This window comes from Mustela putorius, unplaced genomic scaffold (genome assembly GCF_011764305.1).
Source record: "Mustela putorius furo isolate JIRA1106 unplaced genomic scaffold, ASM1176430v1.1 tig00537248_pilon_pilon_pilon, whole genome shotgun sequence".
NCBI lineage: Eukaryota > Metazoa > Chordata > Mammalia > Carnivora > Mustelidae > Mustela > Mustela putorius.
In genome coordinates, this window is record NW_025422387.1 from 828,235 (window position 1) to 851,870 (window position 23,636).

Consider the following 23,636-nt stretch of genomic DNA (forward strand, 5'->3'; position numbering starts at 1 on the left):
TTACAGTTTCCATGCCAGGCTCCACGTGAGGGCAGGCGGATTCTGGCAAGGACACTTGTAGTTGAACATCAAAGGACTCTCCACGTGCCTCTGCCATGCCATTCCCTCGGACCTCCCAGCAGGCGGTCTCCGTGGAGCCAGGCTGCGCACGGCAGGTGCAGGTGAGCGACCACAGAGCAGAACTGCCGCGTGGCTTCCCACCATTCTCTCTTCCTTGCTCGTTCCCAAGTGGCCACGGCGTTGAGCCAGAAGTCCTGGCTGGGTTTGTGTGTACCGTATCTGTGTCATGGTCCATGTGGATCAAGGCCATGTTGACGCACCACACAATGAGGCACAGACCATGGTGTCCACCCAGCTCTCCCTTTGCACCCTCTGGAGATCTGACGGGGCCACAGGACTCCTTAGGACCAACAGTGTGTGTGTGTGTGTGTGTGTGTGTGTGTGTGTGTATGTGTGTGTGTGTGTGTGAGAGAGAGAGAGAGAGAGAGAGAGAGTCACATGTCCCTTCCAGGCCATTGTTTAAGAAAGCATGCGACTCTCCAGCTGCTTCTTCCTCTATCACGGAGACCATGAAGGCCACGTGTTCCTGACATTGGGGCTACAAGACGGCAAAGGGTCCAACTACCAAGGCCCCCGAGACCCTGCATGGAGCAGAGCCCCCACCACTTCAGCCGCGCAACGTTCAGCCAGAATCACGGAGGTTGTACGGAGCACCTGAGCCTCTCGGGTGGTTTGCTGTGGCCGCCCTGCCTAGCTTCTCGGACGAATATACAAAGTGGCCTCCAGTCTCCTTCTAAAAAGGGAACAGGAGGTCAAACAGGACTATGTAACTAGAGGAGAAGGAGGTCCGTAACAAACTGGGATGCAGTTAGAGCGAGGGTTGTGGGGGAAGCAGGAAGGTAACCCAGCTTCACAAATGATACAGCGGTGCTCCAAGCTTGGGTGGCGGTCAGTGCCCCCGAGGCCCTGGTGGCTAACATCCTGGGACAGAAGGAAGGCCCTAGGGGCGCCGTCGGGCCCACGTGGGTCTTACCGTGGCTAGGGGAACGATGGCGGCCAGGTCCTTCTGGCTGATGAAGATCTCGGACACGGCGGTGTCGGTGGTCGTCTTCCGTGGGTACTCCACCTGCCAGGCGATGGGCTGCGTCCCCGAGAGGCTGCTGAAGCTGGCTATTTCAAAGTTCATCTGCACGACCTCGCTGAACAAGCTGCTGCTTCTGGAAAAGGAGTGAAGGAGAATCGCGTTGAGCTGACTTTGCTCCGTGGAAGGGCCCTTCTCTCCCGCTCCCGCCACCTCTGCCACAGCGGCACCTAGAGTCCAAGGTGAAGGTCAGCACCTTTCCAGGGCACCACCTGGACAAGGAGTCACCTCCATATGAGGGACAAAGATGCCTGGGTCGGAGCAGCACCTATGGGGGAGGAACCGAGCACAGGTGTGGATGAGTCTGGAGAACTAAATGGACTCCTTGTTAGCTCCGTTCTGTGGCTGTGCCCGACGCGGCAGGCCTAGCGTTTCCTCCAGTTCTCGAGAGGCAGAGAGGCACAGCCGGGCTCTGGGCACTTCCCTGCAGCTACAAGAAGCCCCGAAGCAGGTCAGGCCCCATCCTTGGGGACGCACACTGGGAAGCCGGGGAGGACGGGGCTGCCGCAGGGGGCTTCCGGGCAGATGTGTGCTCCTGGCACTTGTGGGGCAGCTGTGGGGGCGGTTTGCGCTCATGGGTCGGGCACTGGGGCCAGGTGGACGGGTCGGCTGTTTCCTTGCGGGAACATGGCAGAGCCGGCAGGTGTCTCGCCTCTTCCATCCCCAGCTGCCTCGTCCCGGCCCATGCCGGCGGCTTTCCCGGAGACGGCGCAAACCACTTCACATTCTCTAACACACCCCCTTCTGCTTCAAGGGAGGGGCTCGTTAGCTAAGGAGGCTCTCCGGTCCCCAACAGAGGCTTCCACTCAATACCCTAAGTCTGGGGGACCCCCCAGAGCTGTACTTGGAGCAAGCTTGCCCCAGCGATTGTGATGCTTTGGGAACTAATGAAGGTCCAAGCTTCTCATTTTTCAGACAATGAAATTCAGGCCCAGAAAGGGTTTGGAAAAAAAAAGGCCTGCTCGCCACCACACAGAACCAGACAGAAGGCAGCATCTCAGGACCCCCGGTCCCCATCCCGTGTTCTCCGCCACGGCAGCTGGAGGTCAAGTGAGGAATCACAGGCAGGACCCCAAGCGAGTGTCTCCCGTCCAGTGGGCAGCAAACTGGCCTGGGAGCCGAACAGAGACTGCTGCCCGTTCCCATAAATCGTTTCATTGGAACACGGTCCCGGGCATGTTTACTTTGGTCTCTGGGGTTTTCGTGCAGCAAGAGCGCGGCTGGGCAACAGCATTAAGTAATGGACGGCCAGCGGAGCCCTGAGTCTTTGTTATCTAGACCTTTATGGACAGAGTTTGCCAGCCCTCATTTAGGAAGTCAGGAAAGGGGAACTTGGAGAGGTTCTGGGAGCTGCTGAACGGATGAAATCATTACTGGTGGAAAGGAGAAGGAAAGCCTTTCTGGGCACACAGCGGGGTCTGCGGGGTCTGCGGGGTCGACAGGATTCTGGGGAGCTGGGTACTGCTGCATGGACGGAGGGCAGGTCACAGCATCTCCTGCTCTATCCGCTGGGAAGGCTACTTGGCTTCAGGCGAACTGTAGGGAATTTTCTACAGCACATCAAGAAGGAAACAAGTATGCTTCAGAATCCCCGCCAGGTGCGGGTCCCACTCTGAAGGGTGCTGGGGAAGCCCTTCTCTTTGCTGAGGCCGTAAGGACATACATGTACCCAGTCTCGGGGGCAATTGCTCAAGAGCCAGAATCCTAATTCTCCACCTCATCACCCTCAGCTCCGCTCAGGGGCTGGGGCAGGAGGCGACAGGGAGGTCACCACACTTCCCAAAGCCCTGGGACTCCCGAATCTGCCTCATGCTTTCTGGGCCAGAAGCGGGGCCCAGACAATCACGATCTATGAGATGCTGGCTAGCACTCTGGGAGGGACCATCAATCCAGCGTCTGGTGCATCCATCCATGAGCTGTGTGAGCTCAAGAGTGAGTGACTTGCCTTGGAAAATGAGGGAGAAGTGTCTGGAGTCTGGAGCGTTTCCAAACTAAGAGCCTTGTACTTGGTCTGGCAGCCAAGGCCTGGGGGGATCTGAGACTCCACAAATCCTTCCCACTAGCTCTGTCCAGTCTCCCTCTTCCCTGGGTGACAGACATGCCTTTATTTAGGGTGGGGGGCACTGTTAACCTTGCTGTCTTAGCAAGAACACTCGCCTTGGCATCTCCGTATCCACAGCAGAGCTGGGAATGGGTTGAAACATTAATGGTTGTTTGATAGCCTCTGCTCAGCAAACTCACTTAGTGATGGGTGAGGCACGAGCCTAGCCGTCTCAGGACCCACTATGGCCCCCCTGGGACACCCAGGAGCTGGCAACACGCTTCAGTCTACACCCATCCTCATTTCGTTATAAAACTCTTTTTTGACCACTGTACCTGCTGACGCCACCTTCTGAGGCTCAGTTTTGTCATCTGGACAGCCGAGATGATGGGATTCCCATTGTCCAGGGAGGAAACGGGCAGGCGGAAGGGGCCGGCATGACTTACGCCCTGGCCGTGTCCTCCTTCATTATGGCTATGGGAAGGGAGGCAGCTGTGTTGTCGGGGGGGGGGAAGAGAAGCCATGTTTGCCGTTCTGACTTAGAAAGATGCTATGTTATATGATTTTTGTGAGAAATAGGCTCGACTTCCTGGGGTATTCTGCTCAAGGCAATGTAAGAATAAGGACATCCAGTCCTTGTGTAGGAAATGTTCTTTGTGCACCAGGCACTGGACCCGGTCCCGTGCATCCATTATTTTAAATCCCAATAAAAACCATTTTGGAGATAATTATGGTTTCTATTTTGCACAAGTGTGAGAGCAGAGACTGTCTCGTGTTCCCACCCCCCAGAGAGGGTGTTCACACTAGTTGGCTCTCAACCACGGATGGAAGGCGATGTCTGTTGGAAACTCACCACAGCCCCTACTCCCCTTCCTACCATGTGTGACTCAACTAAACTGACTCATGGTTTCGAGATAGAAAAATTTTCAAAAGTCACAATTTGGGGGAAAGTCCAGCTTCCTGGGAGTTTCTGGGAAACTCCAGAATCCTGGGTCAGAGGGACATCAGGATGGTGCCGGGGGCAGAAGTCCGACCCACTCTTGCAGGAGGCTGCCGACCTCAGGCCAGGAGAAGAAGAAGCTGTTCTGTGTCCACAGTGACCCCAGGAACGTGCACGAGGGAGAGGCCAGGCGGGAGCAGCCCGACATCACCATGAACCCTGGGGAGGCCCCTGATGAAACATTCTGACTCAAGACAAGGAATTCCTTTGGGAAGAAAGAATCAGCTTCCTCGCTGGTTCACTGCCGTCAGTCCTGTCTCTTCCTAGGACCCCCCCCCACCCCCGCCACGGCTTCCAACGGTCTCATCTCCAAACACCGCAGAATGGAATATATCCAAATTAAAGTGAATTGAGCCATAATTTGAAAGAGAAGACTTCAGCAGCGCTAAGGGGAGGAGGAGAAATGGTTGCTGTGGTCTACGGCTCCTGTGTGGATTGTGACCGATTTTTTTTTTCTTGGCATTTCTGTATATAAAATCTCTGAATTTTAAAATATAAGAACCTTAACCTTTGTAGCCACGATGTGGCTCAAGCAGCTGGCTGTCAGTCTGCTCTCTCTGGCTTTGGAAAGGGGAGGGGGTCCTGCACTCTGAGGCAGCATTTCATAGAAGAGCTGCACATGGACATGGCAGATGCTGGCCCCAAAGACGATGCAGAGGGTTGATGATTTTCAAACTGTGATCCCAGGACCCTCAGCACACTGAGGCGGTGACGGGGGCAGCCGTGGGACTGGAGGTGGTCCTTAATGCCATCCTCTTGTGCCCTTTACTCCTGCAGCATGAAAAGCAAGCCCCGAGCTGCCCTGTTGGAATCCTGGGCCTCCAACAAGTACTGGGTTAGGAGAAGAAGGAAGAAAGAGGAGGAGGGAAAGGTGGGAAGGAAGGAAGGGAGACACAGGGGAGGGAGGAGGAACTAGGGGGTTGGAACCAAGACGATAATGTGGGACTCTGCGAAGGAAGCATGGCACGTGGTATGACCACACTGTGGGCTTCCAAACAGACTTCCTGAGTTCAAATCCTGGCTTCGCTAGCTGGGTACCGACGCACAACTCAGCCTCCGTTTGTCTATTTGCAAACTGGGGATGTGGCTCCTTCCCATTTCATGGAGTTGACATGGAGGATAAGCGAATGAGTGACAAAGTACCATGCGCTTAGGACAGTTTCACACTAGCAAATACCAATAAATGTGAGCTGTTCTCGTTTTTGGCAGGACTTGAAACTACGCTTGTTCTCAGGGACTCCATGTCTGACTGTGTGAAATCACCTTTAAAACATGTCCCCTAGGGCTGGTCCGGGAGCTTTCTGAGAACAAGCCACAGAAGAGAAGCTGTTGTCCACCACTCATTGCAAACTGGGATTCATTCCGATTTGCATTTACTCAGTAGCTGTCCCTGTCAGACCCAGTACCGTGGTATGACACATTTCTCTGGAAGGAGGAAACCAAGAAAGGAAGAATTTTGTCTGCAGTTCCCTCCGTGGTCAGTGCTCTCCTGCTGTCTCTGAGCTGACGGAAACCTTTGCTAAGCTTCTGTCTTAAAGGGACCAAGAGCCCTTGATGCCCGCCCATCTGGGGCTTGTGATACCGTTAGAGTAATAAAGAGAAGAATTTAAACACTTAAGTGACTCCAGAGAGCGCCCATGAACCACCACTTGCTAAATCAATAGTGTAGATTTATTGCAGTAACTCTTGAAAGAAATTTTCGAAATTGGCTTAAAAAAAAGCTCTTTCTCAAAAACAAATAAATTCCCCCAATAGTTATAATAAAGTTTGGGCCACTGGAAACACAATTTACCAAACCTTTTAGCTATTGAACTCTATCTTGTAAGAAAATGGAGTCTGTGTGTGTGCGTGTGTGTGTGTGTGTGTAGAAGCTAGTAGGGTTTTACCTCCCTGCTATGGGGTGCACGAGACTTTCTCAACCCCTGTTGACAGCATAATGCCTATAGAGAGAAAGGAGGCTAACAAAATGAAGAAATCAACCTTGTAACCGGGAAGCCAGTCCAGGAGAATAGAAATTCAGCCCGGGCTTTTATTTTACTCATTCTACTTCATGGGAATTTCATGAAGACTTTATTAGATCATCCCGTTGACCCCAAGGTCAGCACCGATACCCGGCTGCTAACCGGGGGCTCTCTCCATGGTGCTGAAAGTCAGGAATGCGATTTGCAAGCAACAGAAAGCACCTTGGGCCGAGTGACAAAGAAAAGGGAATTTAACAAATGCCTCAAAAGGACTAGAAAGGGTGGAAAAAAAGACATGGAGAGGAGATGAGAGCAGAGGAAAGTTACAAGAACCCGGACAAAACCAGTTTTGTCATCAAACAGATGGTGTCAAAACTAACTGTCCACTGTCTTCGATTCTTGGCATCATACATTCTAGGGCGGTGTGGAGATACCTGACTGGCTGGGGTCACACCCCTTAAAGTATGCCAAGACAGTGGGGAAAGATCTGGCCCGCTCTTGAGGGAGTCTCCTCTTTCATTCCTGCTCTTTGCAATTAGCGTGGAGGACAGAATTCAGGATTCAGGTTCATGGTGAAGGGCAGAAAGGAGAGGAAAAAGCCTTGAAGGTGGCCCTCTTTCCAAGCACCCTTGGACTGGATTATGAGCTTGGACTTACAAAAGATTTTACCTTCTCTCTATCTCAGTCCCTAAAGCGTAAAATGTTACAGGAGCAGGTAAGTGTATGAAGGAATGAGGAAAAAGAGTGTTCTCCTGCAATCACATGGAAACCAAATGACATTGCTTCAAAGGAGAATCACAGCCCTCATGGAAACCATCTGAACCTTCTCGTCCTATAAAACAGGGCTCTCAGACTTGGCCGAATATTATAATTATCGATAGCTGGGTCTACCCTGGACCAACGGATCAGAATGATAAGAAGTGGCTCTCAGACATTAGTGTTCTCTAGAACCCAGCCGGTTTTAAGGTGTGGCCATGGTTAACAATTACTGCCATACACAAAAAGTTTCTCTCTCTGTGATTACCAAGCACTTCACTCCTAAATGATCATTACTTTTTTGCTTCCTAGTGTTTATCCAGCAGTTGTGCTGGAGATGCGTTACAACCAAGGGCTCTGGAATCAGACACACAGGTTTGAATCCCGATTTCATCCTTTCATGGGGTTGGGAGGGATCCTGGATTAGCTATGCGACCCATTAGTTCCCAGCCTTGGTAGCAATCTCGAATTATTTGGTGGAGGAGCTTTAAGGAGCTGGTGTCTGGGGCTCACCTCTGGGATTTTACTTTCATTCGTCTGCAGTGACACCTGGTATTCTTAAGGACTCCCTCAGTGACCCTGATATGCTGTAAGGTTTGAGGACCACTGACTTCACCTCTATAAGCACAGTTTCTTGATCTGTGCTACATCAGCCTCCTGAGACCACTGCAAGGATAAATGGCATGACACGTGTGTAGAGCTCAGAACATACAAAGCAAATATCTGCCAAGTGCAAGTTATTACTATGATAATATTTCTGCTGCTCAGTAACCTGGCAGGACCTGCAAACCTTGGTCCTTCTGAGATCACAAGTCCTGGGATTTGCCAAATGCAGCACGTGGGGGGACAAACAGGACCTTACCCAAGCCTGTCAGGTCCTGACCTAACCTTCCCTCTGGGTCAAGTTCACAGCCAGCTGTGCCCCTGAATTCGGCTGGGCCAGATCCCGTCACTTATTTTCCTTGCCACAGCATGACAGATGGATGGGAGCCCAGGCTTTGCCGACAAAGCCCTGGGTATGGATTGCACACCTTGCTTCAGATCATTGTTCCTATTACTAATGTCCCCAAACCTCAGTCTCCTCATCTCTGAAATGAGCATCTACACACCCTAGGAGCTTGGCGCACAGCTGTGTAAATGTCGACAACTAATCCAATTAGTAAAAGAAACCAGGGTACGTGAGAGAGACACAGGTCAGCTGAACAGAACCATGGAGAAAGCAGAGTCCTTCATAGGTGTGGAAAAGAGCATGGAGGCATCCAGTTCTGCTAGACCCTTCCTGGTGGAAAATTTCCCCACCTGGCCTCCACAGCTCCAGGGATTCCCTAGGCCACAAAGTGGCTCCGCGGTGGCCATGCATTCCTGCTAGCTTTTATTTTCCATGCAGCCTACAGTTTCCTGAACCTAATACACCTGAACCTAATATAATTCACTCTCAAGCAGCTAAAATTTTAGCTAAATTAGGTCACACTTCAAGAAGTGCAGTTGCCAAGAGGACATCAGGGGTCTGGGTAGAAGAGACATGAATCCATACCATTTCCTGAAGTTCTTGGGGTTCTTTAGCAACCATGGTGGGTGGTTCCTGGTGCTGCCACGGTGATCTCTTCACCCAGGGAAAAGCACTGAGTCCATCCCACCAGATCCTGTTGGGCCATGAGGATTCCCAGACTCAAGACCATATGGAGGGAGAGAAGACCAGCCATCCTAGCTCCAAGCTCCATAAGAGAGCCTCAGGAAAGCCAATAAAGGGATTGCCCATAGAAATCCTATTGATGTGAGAAAACATAGCTGTTTGAAGACAGTGAACTTAGGTTACACAGCAACAGAGAAGGGAAGCGGTCCCTGACTGATACAGCTCTTTCATGACCTGTGTAACCTCTGTGCCTTCCCAGCAGAATATGGCAGAGGTTGAGCAAAACCAGTTTGGGGTGCTGGGGCATGGAGGACCTGAGAAGCACACCCCACTGCCTGGTCTCCCAAGGCCCTGAGCAGTGCAGGGGAGCCGTGGATTTTCAGCTAATTCCCCGGAAGATCACTGAAGTCTGCTACCAGAGAGAATGGAAGCTGACGCAGACCTGGCCTCCATCTCCCGCAGAGGAGCACCTGGGGTGCACTCAGAGATCAGGTGGGAACATGGAAATGTCATGAATGTCAGCCCCAAACAATGACCACACCCAGCCCAGGATGGCATCCCTGTGGACGAGGCCAGAAGACAGAATATCTATCTGAAGACCTAACCCCACAGTCCCAAGTCACCTGACTCTTCCCACCTGGGCCAGTCTTGACAGAAACCAGGCAGAGTTCAATAGCCTGATGGGCAGGGTTTAAACACAAAATTTCTTAGCAACCTTGGAATCAACCAGATTAACTTTTCTGCTACCGAGCAGAAGGGGGGTTTAAGGCAGGCGTCAAGTGCAATGACAGAGGAAGGAACAGGGCATATGTGCTGTTTGACAACCCAGAGTTTGCAGACTGGAAGCCCACCCAGTACTGTTTTTAGCAGACGTTGAATAAGGCATAACAACCGAGTGACTGACCCGAGCCTTGTGTTGGGATTAGCAACTGCGAAGTTGCTTCCATCCCCCACATCTTGATAATACAATGTCTCCCCCTCACCCCTCCACTGCTCCTTGTCTACCATTTTTGTCAGTTTTTTCCTGTTCTGGCATCTGTAGGATGACTCAAAGACTCCAAGCTCCTTTCTACCTCGGTGCCTTTGCACTCGCTTTCCCCAGACACCATAATGCTTACCCATCACTGCACTCGCCCTATTATCCACGGCTCACTCAGCCACTTTATCTGTATCACCACTCGACACATTAGACATTTATATGCATCTGGTCATTCACCATCTGCCTCCCCTCTCTCCAGTGCCAGCCCGGTGACAACAAGGACACCGTGCTGCTCACTGTTATAGCCTCCTGATACACCACAGCACTGACCAGAGGAGGTGCTCCGTAAATATTTGTTGAATGAATAATGAATGAGCGATTGCTCGGGGAGCCAAGTTCGCTGATATTCACACTTTTCTTTCCTTCTACTGGCCAGGTTAATATTAATTTCCACTCAAGAAAGGAGGCGGAGTCCCTGCTTAGTGGAGAGAGGGGGGTTCAGAAGCATCCTTTGAAGCTATCAGCCTTCCCAGAAGGGTTGAACTCCTTCCAAGAGAGAAGCCAAAAGCAGAGCCCATTGGAGACCTTCCAGGAAAGACACGCTCCAAGGTCCACTCCTAAAACTTTGCGTCTTCCAAATATCACAGAAGACAGAAACTGGATCTGCTCCAAAGCGCGCTATTGAATTTTATGCCTGCTGAGCTCCGCTAAATACATAATGAGAGCCTGAATTAACTATGCAAAAGTATAATTTACAGTTAATGTTTGTAATTGATGAGCTGAGGGTCTCGGTGGCAGCAAGAACTGCTCAAACCTGAGGGTCTGGGGAAATTTCACTTTTAAAATGGAATGCGTGCTCTGCCCAGCACCAAGCCGCTCATCCGTCCCATGTTTACTGAATACCCGCCTTGCACCGGGCAGGGTCCTTCGAGATGCTAGAGACACGGAGGGAAGGCACAGTGGTCCTCAGTGGGTCACAAGCTTCCACAGGGAGCTCCCCCAAACCTGCTGTCAGCTCCCATGCATTTGCTAAAGGCTCAGCGAGGACACTGACCAGAGTGAGCATAGATGCTGCCGCACATCACGGGGCTGCTCTGCTCCGGTCCCCGGGCCCCTCCTGCCGCTTCAGCGGCAGCGGCATTTTCCGAGCACTCAGGGTCACAGTGCAACGGAGAAAGGAGTCTAATTATTGCTCTACTATGTCTCTTTGCATTGAGGGATCTGCATTTTCCTCGGGAGAAAGCTACACTACCCATCTCTGCCCTCCTATTGCATATCCCCAGACCCAGCTGCATGATAGGATTACTGGTGAGCTTTTAAAAAAAGCAATGCCTTTTAAAAATACCTCTTCCCCTGTCCCCCTCAGATTCAACGAATCTGCAGCAGCAACAATAGCTCAGACTGAAAGCACCAGAGGGGATAGAACTGTTTCCTTCGGATAAGTCTTCCCAGGGTATCCCTATGTGCAGCAGGTAAAAAAGAAATGTTTATTGGCTTATTTTTTGTTGCTGTTTTAAGGGAATAGCTTCAGATATAGAGACCTGGCTCCTACAGGAAACTCAGCTGCAGCGAGACAATGGTCTCATCCAGAGCAGAGACGCGGGGGCCGGCCCAGGTGTCCTGGTGCCCCATCTCTGCCTTGGGCTCCCCAGGGCCATGGGAAGCCCCCACCTGGCCCTGCAAAGGCTCATTGCTGGATGGATGCTGCTTACGCTGTGGTTATTGGGCTGAAAATCGAGCCCCCACTGGGGAGTTCTGCGAGGGACTCTAACCGTAGTGATAAAGGCTCTGGGAGGACAGAAAGGACAATCGGGATGCCTAGACGCCAGGACGTCCCAACGCCTGCATGCCCAGCTCAAGGATGTGCTCCGGGACCTGCACCCCAGGACCGACCCCGCGGCTAGGTTTTCATTTCTGCGACGGCCCCTGCTGCACAGACTGGCGTTCCTTTGTCCGTTTTACACCTTCCCCGCCACAATGTGAGATTTTCGAGATGAAAAACTTCATCTGCCTTGGTCTCTGCTGTACCCCCGGGGCCCAGAGCGGCCCCTGGTGAGGCGGGAGGAGATGCCTACACCTTTAGCAGGGGAAGAATGAAGGGGCTGCTCGGCCATATCCCCGGCTCCATCATTCCCGGCTCGCGACGCCCTTCCCGTCAGCCATCCCTCCTGGAAACTCCCCGTTCTTTCCTAACAACATTTCTGGGGAACGCTACAGAAGGGCACACCCGACGGGCTGAGCTGATTCACGGAAGCCAGGGTGGGGATGGGGAAGGAAACCCACTTCTGGATGCGGACCGTGGGGAGGAAGTGCTAACTCTGCACGAGCCCACGCTCTGTCACTGCCCACCCTGGAGATCATACGAGGCCTAGGACCCGAGGGGCAGCTCAGCTTCCCTTGTAGACTTCCCCTGTGGCTTCCAGAGGCCTGTCTGCATCCCAAAGACAGGCACGGGGCCAAGCCTCCTAACTCAACTAAGTGTGTTTGCACCATGCGGCATGTCCGGCTTCGGAAAAACATTTATTGAGCGTCCCTCAGAGAAACTAGATGAGCTGAGAAATAGCCCCTCACAGAGAGAGAGGTCTTCGGTTACGCCGGGGGCTGGTCCTCGGGGAGGACAAAGCCTTTCACTCCGTCGGCGTTACAGACGGCTTCAGCAGCAAGAGCGGGCGAGTGGGGAGGGAAGTCGAGCAGGGCTGTCCTGCTTGGTGCGGGGGGAGCGCGGGTCCCTCAGGGCTGTGGCTCCCGTCACCCCAGGACCCACAGAGAAAGCAGCGCAGGGTGACAGGACACCGGGTCAGGAGTCGGACGTGGCTGTGACCCCGGGGTAGTGGGCAGTTCTGGGTCAGAGCTTCTCAGTGTCCATCCGGTTTATACGATTTGATAGCACGGCGTTCCCTTTTGGAGAAGTCTTCCCCCACGTATACTAAGCTGTGATGGGAGCGTCCCCCACAGCCCTGGGGAGATGCAGTGGCCGAGTCCTCCTTGTCTTCTTCTCCACGGCTGGCCTGGCCTCACCAGCAGGACGCGTCCCATGGGGACCTTGCCAACAGGCGTGGCAACAAAGGGACAGCTGAGTGAGCTCACGATTCCAGCCGATGCCGGCCGATCTGCCTCGAAGCGCTCACGATTCCAGCCGATGCCGGCTGATCTGCCTCGAAGCCCCCATCCCCATCCCCGTCACTTGGCTTCGGTCTCCCCTTTAGTATAAGGAGGACATGGGAAAATGGCCCGCGATCCCTGGGCCGTGCTTGCATGCTCAGGGCACTGTGGGGCTCACCCCATGACCGATGTCTGCGCTTCCGGGAGCCAGAGTTGCCTCCCCCGAGCTACCTGCCAGCCGCGTCTCACTTTCATCTCGAAAGGTTTCCTTGTGTTCCAGCACCGGGGCAGGTGGCGTGAAAGGCAGGCGGATGCCATGAACAAATGCTTTTCCTGGGAGCCTTCGTCAGACACAGCAAGAGAACCAGATAACGGGGAAAGCGCAGTGGATGGAGAAAGTAACGGAGGATCAAAACTGTGTTTCCCGGGGGAGCGGTGTTTGTCTCTGGGCTTGTCGGGGTGCACGGACCCGCCGTAAGGAAGGAATGCGAGCGTGCTGGTGAGTGGCTCTCTCCCTCCTCGGATGAGAGGGAAGCAGTCCTGGCAAATCTGAGCATCTGGTCTCCCTCGAGCAGCTGCTACCAGGAGCCAGGGAGGGGGTTTTTGGGGGACGGTTTTCAAATCAAAGGCACTGAAGCCGGGACCGTTTCACTGAGGTGATCCAGGAGGACTTGCAATTTAGAAAAAGCCATTCTTAGGTGTTGGCAAGCTGCCCGAAGAGAGAGTAAAGATGCTGAAATGAACCGCGTCCTCTGAGAAATCAGTTTAAAGGCTGCAATTTCGTCTTAGAATAAGCTCCTCGGAACTGGACTCCCCAGACAGAGGGCTGCGGGGAATTGCGGGGAACGGAACAATACTGTGTTCACACCAGCAATGGAAACATCATCCTCCAATCCCGGGCCCCTTGTGCGCTCACGCATCAGGAAGCCCCCACAACAGCTGTTCCGCTCACTCGCTGCACATCTCCGCCTGGCCCGGGAGGGCAGGTGGCTTGGAGCCCTCGAGATGCAGGCGGTAGGTCTCCGGGCCTCTGCCCACCTGTCCCTGCAAAGCGCCACGTGCACCCTTCACCAGAGAGCTACCGCAAGGCCATTTTGCAGGAACTGAACCAGGAAGAGCGTACATCCCCTATTTCTGCTGGAGCTTTCCCTCCCCTGCAGGTGCACTGGGGGCCGTCTGGGGTCTGGGAGGAGGCTGAGAGCACACACACCCACTACAGAAGTACCTGCCTCTGGGGCCGGATACGGGGGAGTCCAAGTGACCAAAGCTGCCCCGGTAGGTCGGCACTAAAGAGAAGCGCCATGAGTCCAGGCACCCGCTGCGTGGGTGGGAGCCCGGCGTGCGGGCTTGGTGGGCAGCCGTGACAGGGATGATGGACGATCGGCACCCATGCACCCACGCAGACCTTGCCGCGTGTCAGACACTGTTCTGGGCATTTTACAGGACTGCTTGGTACTCATAAAAGCCCTTTGAGGCAAGTACTGATGTAATCCCTACTTTCCAGATGAGGAAACGGAGGCACGAGAGGTTCAGGCACGCCACCTGAGGCTGCACTGGTCCAGGGGGTGGGACTTGGACCTAGGCTGTCACGTGTTCCCATGTCAGATAGCTACTCAGAGCTCCGGGGGGTCAATGTGGGGGAACGCCGCTGCTCCCTCCATGTCGGGAGCCGATTCCGCATTGCTGCACAGCCCGACCCGTCTTCTGGGCTGTGCAAAGTGCCTGGGAAGCTGGAGGCGATGGACAGACTGTTCCCTGGCCAGGAAAATGAAGACAGTGCCATGCTGCATGGTAAGGTCTGGACAGGTCTGTCAGTAGCCCCTGTAAGTGTCAGGGTGTCCTTATAAACTCTGTATTTCTCAGAGACTCCCCCTGTGCTCCGTTCCACCCAGGACTGCTCTGCATCACCAGCCCCGTAGAGCGGCGGCTTCTCAGTAACAGGAACGCATTTCCCACAGTCCCGGAGACTGGCAGTCCAACATCAAGGCACCTGCAGATTCAGCGGGGAGGACCTTCCTCCTGGTTCATGAGGCAGACGGGGGAAGAAGCCCCTGGGGTCTCCAATTCCATGGCGGGTCTCCACCCCCATGACCTGACCCCTCCCCCAGCTCCCACCTCCTCACACCATTAGGACTACACATTAGGGGTTAGGTTTCAACATCTGAATGTGGGGGGACACAACATTCAGTCCACACACCCCGCCACCCCAGCCTGGGATCCAGAGGCAGGACGGGGACCCTGTTGAGAGTGGGATGCTCTGGCTGCACTATGAGTAATGCATTGTCTCGGTCTGTTTGCGTCCGCTGTTTCCTTACTAGTTGATTTTGCCGCCGCGTGGCAAGCAAGCCTTAGGTGTTGCTTTCCCATTGCACATTCAGCCTCCTGAACTGATGACAAAAATGGGCGACGAGTAACAATGCAAATCTATGACGATACGCGGGGACGAGCTGCTAGAACGAGGAGGTACACAGGGAGCTCGTCATAATGGGGTGGGAGATGTGGGCAAGAGCAGTGAAGATCAAGAAAATCCAAACTGCAACCCGGGGAACGAACAGAGGCTTGCTAAAGCACAGCTAGACGCAGGGACAGCACGTGCAAAGGCCCCGAGGTGGGCGGGACCGACGAGAGCGAGGGGGCTTGTGGATGAGGTCTAGACAGAGGGATGCATGTTGTAGAAACATCCGGCCTCGATCCTGGGGCAAGGGAGGCCATCTCGGGGTTGGGAGCAGGGGAATTGCCAGGAGATGGTTACTAGGGGAGTCCTCACTCTGTGCTAACTCCTGCTTTCTTTCTTGTGTCTCTTGCCTTTGCGCTTTGCATCAGGAGAGCAGCCCGTGTTTTCTGTCCAGCGCGGGAGTCTGTTGACGCCTCTGCATGTAAGGAACGAGCACCCAGGACCCCTTGAGGAGCACGACACCCGTTAACATCCTGTCGGCCATCTAGCACCAGCGGCAGCCCAGTGGGTTACACGGACCGGCTCCCATTATTCATCCATAACTCGGTAACTAGATCGAGGAGTACACACATACATGTCTGACTGGAGGGGGATCTTAAACCATCCGTTGCTGGAGCTTTATTTCTCGATCCTCTAGATTCTGGTTCCTTTCTTCATCTTGAAGACGGGACACATTACAGAGTCCACCACACGGGGTCTGAAGCTGGATGAAATGAGTCGACGTACATCATGCGCCTTGGACAGACTCTGGCCCAGAGCAATCGCTCTCCCGGCACGAGAGAGCCAGCCGGCTCCACACTGGGGTCCTTCTGTGCAGGTCCCCAAGCTTCAGATTCAGAACACACACGGCGGGCATGCCCTTTGGCCAAATCTAGGTACCCTGTGTTCTATTCTTTACTTCGTTTTCTTCCTATAAATGGTCTTGTCTTTTTCTTAAACTTACATTCATGTATTGAACGCCAGCATCAACAGGGAATGTTCTGGAAGGAGGACACACGGAGAAACCGACTCCATTCCCCTTCCTTCTCTGTGGCCTGAAGGATCTGTGAGTCATGCCCTAAGTGAAGAGCAATGAGCACGGACTCAGAATCAGGCTCCCTAGGTCCCTAGCGCCGGATGTTCTGTCCCTCCTACTCCCCCTTCCTCCTGTGCTGTGATCTCTGCACCCAGAGGCCGTGAGCACCTGCCAGGAAAACTCAATCTCTCTCTCGGAACCCCAGGCAGCGGGTGCTGCAGACAGGTCCCCGGGATGGAAGCTCAACGCAGCTGGAGAGAGGCGTTCAGGAGGAAGAGAAGCGGGGGCAAAACCAAGAAGCCTATCAGCCCAGCCTGCTTGCCGCGGGGGCTTTCCCTACAACGTGGGATCAAGTGCCTTCAAACCCGCCATACCCGAGAAACACCCTCTTTCCTGCTTCACTTTGCTTCCTGTGTAACCCCGGCCTCAAGTTTCCTTCCACAAAAGACATGATTGTTTCTCTTAAAAAGAAAGAAAAGAAAAAAAAAAAAAAAAATAAATAAGAAGAGGAAGCTGTGGGGGAAACATCTCCCCCATCATTAAGGAATTCTGACGTCAGGAGACGGTTTGGCGGGTTTATCCGCTTATGTAATAGTGGCAAAATGTGAGTCGGATCCCGGTTCACCCTGGAGCTGATCATCCTTTCTACTCACAACAGAGCAGAATCCTGGTCTGGCAAACTAGGTCAGAGATTGCTAAATATATGCTGCTAAGTATATCTTCATAACGTACACGCTGTATTTATATAAACACAATATATCCACATAAATACATAATATAAATTACGTATCAGCATGCCTTATGTATTTCTAACATACTTGTGAGGGTATATTTGGCTACTGTAATTAATCACCCTTTTTTGACACCTCGGAAAGATACTTTTAAAGGCAGCAGGTGCACGCGGCAACAAAACATCAAACACCTGCAAACAGAAGATGTTCCCCAACTCATCATTTCTCAGCCCCCTTCACACTGGCAGATATACATTTATCTCATTTCCACCTTTTAAATGTTTCATTGCGGTTAAATACATGTAACACACCACGTGCCATCTTGCCCACGTTTCGAGTGAACATTTGCAGCCAACACTACCTTCGTCCCCAGGACCCATTTCTTCTTGGCAAAGGTAGAGTGTCCCTGTGAAATACTACCTCCCCACCCGCACCCTGGCCCCCGACGCCCCCTGTGGAGCTTTCCGTCTCCATGTCGCCCACGACGGCAGGGACCTCATGGACATGGGGCCACACAGTCTGTCTTACCGCGACTGGTTTCCTTCATTCTGCATCTCGTCCTCCAGTTCACCCACCAAAACGGACGCCGAAGCAACCTTCACTGTGTTCACCTGCCGTGTTCACACGCCACACCTACGGTGCGATGCCTTGCTTGTTTGACTTAGCAATACTCCCTAGAGAGCGTTCCTGGTCGGGGGATACCCACGTAACTTATTTTAAATGGCTGTGTAATATTCCTGTTAACGGAGGTGCCAGAATGCACCTGACGGGTCGCGCTTCCAGCCCATTTCAGAGCACGCCACAAGGACTGCCTGTGCGTACGTGCAAACCTATGCGTTCCTACAAGGGGACCTGCTGGGTTGTAGGTTTGGGGCCTTGAACATTTCGTACTATGGGACTGCTGTCCAAAGAGACTGTGCCAAGTTATGATCGCAATAGCGATATCTGAGACCATGCATTTCCCATATCCGTGGTTCCTTGCTTGCAGGAGCTCAGGCTTCAGACAAGTGACCAGCCTAACTCACGGTGACAATCAAGAAGGTAGTCATAAGCCCTGCCTCCTGGATGCAAGCCTGGTTAGCTAGGTGCCCCCCAAACCTAGGCTGGCCCTGGGATGGATTTTCCCAAAGAAGACGTGGTGTGCACACGCGCACACACACACACACACACACACACACACATAGTCATGGTAAGAATAATAGTGAGGGAGAAAACTTTGGGAGGTGATGGGTCTGTCTGTTGTCTTGGCAGTGGTCATGGTTTCACGAGTGTGTACTTCACACTTGTCCAGTCGTACACATCATGTGTGGACAGCTTTTCCTGTGTCAGCCAAACCTCAATAAAGTGGCTTAGAAATAAAGGGAGATTGTAGCTCCTGCTTTGTGCTCGGGGAAAAGCCAACCCCTGACTCCCCAGGGACCGCCGGGGGGAACCGCCCACGGAGCCACAGGGAGCCTCACAGAGACCCGAGGCCCCTGACCGCTCTCGCCCCGGCACGCTCCGGGCTCCCAACAGCCGGCCCAGGTCAGCCAGCCGCGGCACGGGCCCGTCTCGGATGCTACAGGTGCTGGGGAGAAAACCGTGCCAATGCCACAGCGACAGCGTCAGCGGTACCCCCTGAGGCTCCCCCAAATTACAGAAAAACAGGGTTTGGAAATGACAAGTGGGGCTTCCTGTTGGGGAGCAGCAATTCACAAATCATTCAGAACAGAGCGGAATATGTATCAAAGGCAGAAAAGGGACTCTGACCCCCCGTGGCACCAGCAAACCGGGACCGCTTTCCACGCTTTTTGCCCTTCGCACGTTCTCGCCTCAAGTACTTGTTTTCAGGGTCTCTGCTCGCCTGACCGATGGCACTACCATTGCTCACAAGCGATTCGTAATTAGAGACACAAAGTCCAACATGTTGGAAGTTAGTAGTATATGCCAGTTTGATTAGCCGTTTCCCTGTTGAGGAATATTTGGGTTGTTTGCCGTGTTTTACAAATAAAGCCTCGGGGAGCCAAGTCTTGACGTCTCCTCCGAATTGCCCAGTGTGTCCGCCGGACAGCAGAATGGTGGCCACCTACGGGCCGGACACTCACTTCAACACTGGACAGAAAACTCCAAGTTGCTTTCCATGGAGTCTGAACCCCCTTCCAGGCCCACGTGGGGGTGCTGGGAGTCTGTTTTCCCCACACCTCCAACGGGAGAGAGATCATTAAAGGCTTGAACTGAACTGACCGGCCTGGTGAGAAACAGGACCTTGTGGTTTTGATGTACATGTGCCTGGTTCCCAGGGAAGCTGAGCACTTCTCCTGAACTTTGTTGTCCACCACGATTTCCTTTTCGGCAATTATCCTGTTCCCACTCTGTCCCTGTTTTCCGCTGGGTTCTTTCCCTTTTTTCTTATTCTTGAAACTACCTCACGTCCATTACCTGGGTTGCAAATACCTTCGACCTCTTCTTTACACTCCTGGGTCCCCAGGGAAGCCCTGTGGTCCCCGCGGCCTGGGGTTGGGCAGCTCTAATCCTTGCCCCTCGGAGATCTGGGTCCCCGTGGGCCACACGTCTTCGTGGTCGATGAGCAAGCGCAGGGAGGAGGTGCGTGCGTGGGTCCACTCAGCTCCCAACGCCACGTCTGTACCTTTCCTCCGCGTGCAGAACAAGCCGCTCTACAGCTCCCCCATTCATCTCTCCGGGAAAAGTGACTAAAACATCTGGTTCCTCACGTCCTCCTGACTGTGTCCTTTATGACTTGGCACCACACGGATCGCCCTGAAGCAGAGCCCCCTCGGGCTATCGCAGTAAAAAAAAAAGATGAGAAGTTGGGGAAATTGACATCAGCTGCCTTGCTCTGACATGCCCTCCAGCTGGGTCTCAAAAGCATCTGATATCCTGGCTGGCCCCTAGAACGGCCAACTTTGCATTTTTTTTTTTAAAGATTTTTTTTTAATTTATTTGTCAGAGAGAGAGAGGGAGAGAGAGCGAGCACAGGCAGACAGAATGGCAGTAGAGGCAGAGGGAGAAGCAGGCTCCCTGCCGAGCAAGGACCCCCGATGTGGGACTCGACCCCAGGACGCTGGGATCATGACCTGAGCCGAAGGCAGCTGCTTAACCAACTGAGTCACCCGGGCGTCCCCCAACTTTGCATTTTTGAAGACCTGGGAAGAGGTTCGGGTCCGAGGAGCCTGGGATTTCTTTTTTCCTAACTGCCCTGGCGAGGGTCACCCCTCTTCAAAAGCAAAGTGAGCTAGGCACCATCCCACAAGCCACTGATGCAAAGTGCCTTTGCAAACACACCCAAGAGGGACTCGTCTCTCATGGCTGGAAGCAGCAGAAGGCTTCAAGGGGCCCCATCGCCCACGCAGGCTGCACACTTGCTCCAGGACTGGCTGCGTTTTGGAGTGCTCTGTGATTTGCAATTTAAACGTTTCTTTTGTTGCAGAGCAGTTTAAAAAGAAAGAAAACAAACTTCAAGAATGGGGACCCCTGCTGCACTGTGCTCTAGTCTGGAAAACCCACCCACTGGCCCGTCCACGCTGCTCACTTGCAATGCTTTTTACCTGCCCATCACCCCACCCCCCCACCCCTGCCCCATCCCTGATGCGCCAGAGCCCGGATGACTTTCCTTTACTCCTGGAGAGCACCCTCCGCTTCCGGAGAGTAGAGGGTGTTTGCTGCAAACTACTGGTTCTCAACCAGGGGTTAGTTTACCCTCGCACCCAGGAAACCACTTGGCGACCTCCGGAGATATTTTTGGGGGTCACAACTGGGGCGGGCACGTGCTTTCCGCACTCCGTGGCTAGAGGCCAGGGATGCCGCCCAAAAGCCTACAGGACACGTAACAGCTCCTCACAGCAAAGGATTATCCTTCCCAGGGTGTCAGGAGAGCCAGAGTCCACAAATGCTGTCATTGCGGGTGAATCCCGTAACCAAGCGTGGCAAGGGGTGCGGGCGAGGGGCGACCCTCCTGTTGGGAAGGGGGAGCACTCTCAGCCCCTGCCTCCAGCCCAGCGCAGCGCTGTCATGTGGGATGCTTCTCTGTTCTTTCCAACAGACTTCAGAAATCTAGAATTTTTTAAGGCAGAATGTGTTGATTTAAAAACCTTTGGGTGGAATTAATCAAATGCCTGATTCCCCAATCTGGACTGAGAGCTTGGGCTGCTTCTCGCGGGGCTCCGGGGAAGTCAGACACATCTGGGCCAGGACCTTCACATAGGTGATAGCCTTCCCCCAGGTCTCCCCAGTGTTACTGTGTTCTGCAGAGGAGAGAGCCGAGGCCTGCGGAGGTCAGTCCTCTGCACGTGCCTGCCAGCATCTTTCCTCACTGCTTGGAAGGCAGTGCTTGGCGGTCTCTGCCTGAGCTGTGGCCTTCTGCTGGCCTTCCCCTTCCTCTTCGCTGACATCTGAGCTGTACATCCAGCTCCGAACTAGTCACACTTCCTCCAGGAAGCCTTCCCTGACTGCACCCAGGCTGTCCTCATCTCCCCTTGGATTCGTGCAGCCCGGTGGATTGGGCCAGGCATCCTGGTTGATTTTGGTCAGTACCATGCCACCTCAGCTCCCCAGTGACTAAGCCCTTTAAGGCAGGTGCTCAGCTCCCCAGTGACTAAGCCCTTTAAGGCAGGTGCTCAGCTCCCCAGTGACTAAGCCCTTTAAGGCAGGTGCTCAGCTCCCCAGTGACTAAGCCCTTTGAGGCAGGTGCTCAGCTCCCCAGTGACTAAGCCCTTTAAGGCAGGTGCTCAGCTCCCCAGTGACTAAGCCCTTTAAGGCAGGTGCCTGCCTCCTCATCCTCCTCTCCAAGCCCTGCACGGACGGTGGCACCAATAGGGAATGCATCGTTTCTCGGAGTGGGCTCCCTGGGTGTCGCTTTGGGCCAGGGATTCTGCCACCCAACACATTTAGGAAGCAAGAAGCTTCCTTGCTACAGGCCTTATCAGAGACTTGCCGTGTACTGTGCCCCGGGACGCTCCAAGAAAGGGGGTAAGCATTGCATGATTTTCCAAACTTCTGTGACTAGCGAACCAGGGGTCAAGGGGTTTGCTTGGAGGAGTGGGTCCAGCAAGAGGATTGTTCATGTCCTCTGGGCCCCAGCATTTTTGCATAAAGTGGCAGTTTTCCAGCACATTTTGGAGCAACAGGATGATCGATACATACTGAACGGGAGACATTTGAGTAGAAATGTTTCATTAATAAGATGAGCCAGGGTGTTTGCAGTGTGGGCAGAGCTGGGGCGGTTGGTGGAGCTGTGCAGGGAGGGAGGGGTCCCTTCCTTGGCACTCGCTCTCCAGCCCACCAGCGGGCAGACCTACTCCGGGCTGAGGGAACCCCGCACTGCACCCACCCCCGATCTTACAAGCCGGTACCGCTCCCCACCTCCACGCAGGAAATGTTTTTCCCTTTGGCAGTGTTTCTCTCCTTGCTTGTTTGCTTGGAGCACCGGCATTCTACTGAAGAGACTCTGGGAAATTGATGTAATTTTTGGAAGGTGGGGTGATACGGGTACTCACCTAAACATAAAAATCCCCAGTACCTTCCGTTTGGAGTAAAGCTTTTAGTATTTGTTTTTACCTTTTGCTTTCCTAATTATAACTGTCTTTATTAGTTGTGTTTGTTTGTTTTTTCAGTAGACTCCGAACCCAGCGTGGGGCTCGAACTCATGACCCTGACATCAAGAATCACATGTTCTACCAACCAAGCCAGCCGGGTGCCCCTGTCTTTATTACTTATTATTATTATTATTTTTTTAAAACACCTTACAGTTTCCCATCCAGATAAGCTTAATAGGAGGAAAGGATATACTTGGGAAAGAATTTGCATCCGATAAAATCATCAGATAAGAGGTAGGCTTAGAAGGGAGAGATGACTTTGGATGGTGGGGAAGAGAAAGGCGAGGGTGTCCTGGTGGGGAAGCAGCGTGAGCCAGGTTGTGAGTGGGCGCCCAGGAAGGCTGATCGGGTCGGGGACAGGCTAAGGGGAGGGTAAGTATTCCTGTTCACTGGCTGGCTGTGGCCGTCTGATGGGGGCCTGGGAGGTGGGGGCGAGACACGGCCACCAGACCCCAACACTTCCCGCGGTGGGCTGTGCGTCCTGTACTGAGATGCTGGCAAGTGGGGCGGCCTGGGGTTGGGAGGTGGAGGAATGCAGCTTGTCTGGCTTCGAGGCATGACCTACATTCTCATTTCAAATGCGTCCTTCTGTTCATACAAAAGAGAAGGATTAAGACGAAAGCTCTCTTGGGGCATCAGTGAGGAGGAGGGGAAGCTTTTAGGATCGCAGGGTTCCGCCGGCATGGAGAGAAGTGGGCTTCAGACCAAGCGTTTAATTGCATTTACTTGTATGTTTCCCTTCTATTTATGGCGAACGGTACCGGGCTTTTCATATCCAGTAATGGCAAAGTTTCCCCTTTGAAACAAATTTGTTTAAGTAGCAAAAAAGATGAGTTGACTTTAATATAAAACACTAAATAGTCATAGTACTTCTAATCTGTGGATCCGGTAAAAATTGTGAACGGTATTTAGGGAACTCGGCCTCAGGTACCTGGAGGGCCCCCCCTGCCCCCTACCCCTGGACCTGTGTGAGGTCAGCCGGGAGGGAGGCGGGGCTCCAAGGCTTCCAACAAGGCAGTGAGGACTGGCCCCCCGTGCAGAGAGCCGCTCTGCGGGAGGAGGGAGGGCTCATCGCATACCCTAGGGGAAGTCAAGGCAACATCTCTCTTTGTAACCCCGAGATGAGATCATAAAACTTTTAAAAGATCAATTGCTGCTTCAGGGGGGAAAGGCCTGAGTGGAGATCTGAGTTAATAAGAGCAGAGTGCAAGGTTCCCGGAGGCGTGGTCCA

The 23,636-nt window shown here is 53.3% G+C and overlaps 1 protein-coding gene across 1 annotated transcript in view; it reads right to left on the minus strand.

Annotated features, from left to right (window-relative positions):
• The window catches only part of TMEM132C (transmembrane protein 132C), a 288,038-nt gene that overhangs the window by 60,594 nt on the left and 203,808 nt on the right, over positions 1-23,636 (minus strand). The window contains exon 4 of the mRNA XM_045073630.1: positions 1,034-1,217. Within this exon, the coding sequence (XP_044929565.1) occupies positions 1,034-1,217 (184 nt within the window). The remainder of the gene's footprint in view (positions 1-1,033; positions 1,218-23,636) is intronic.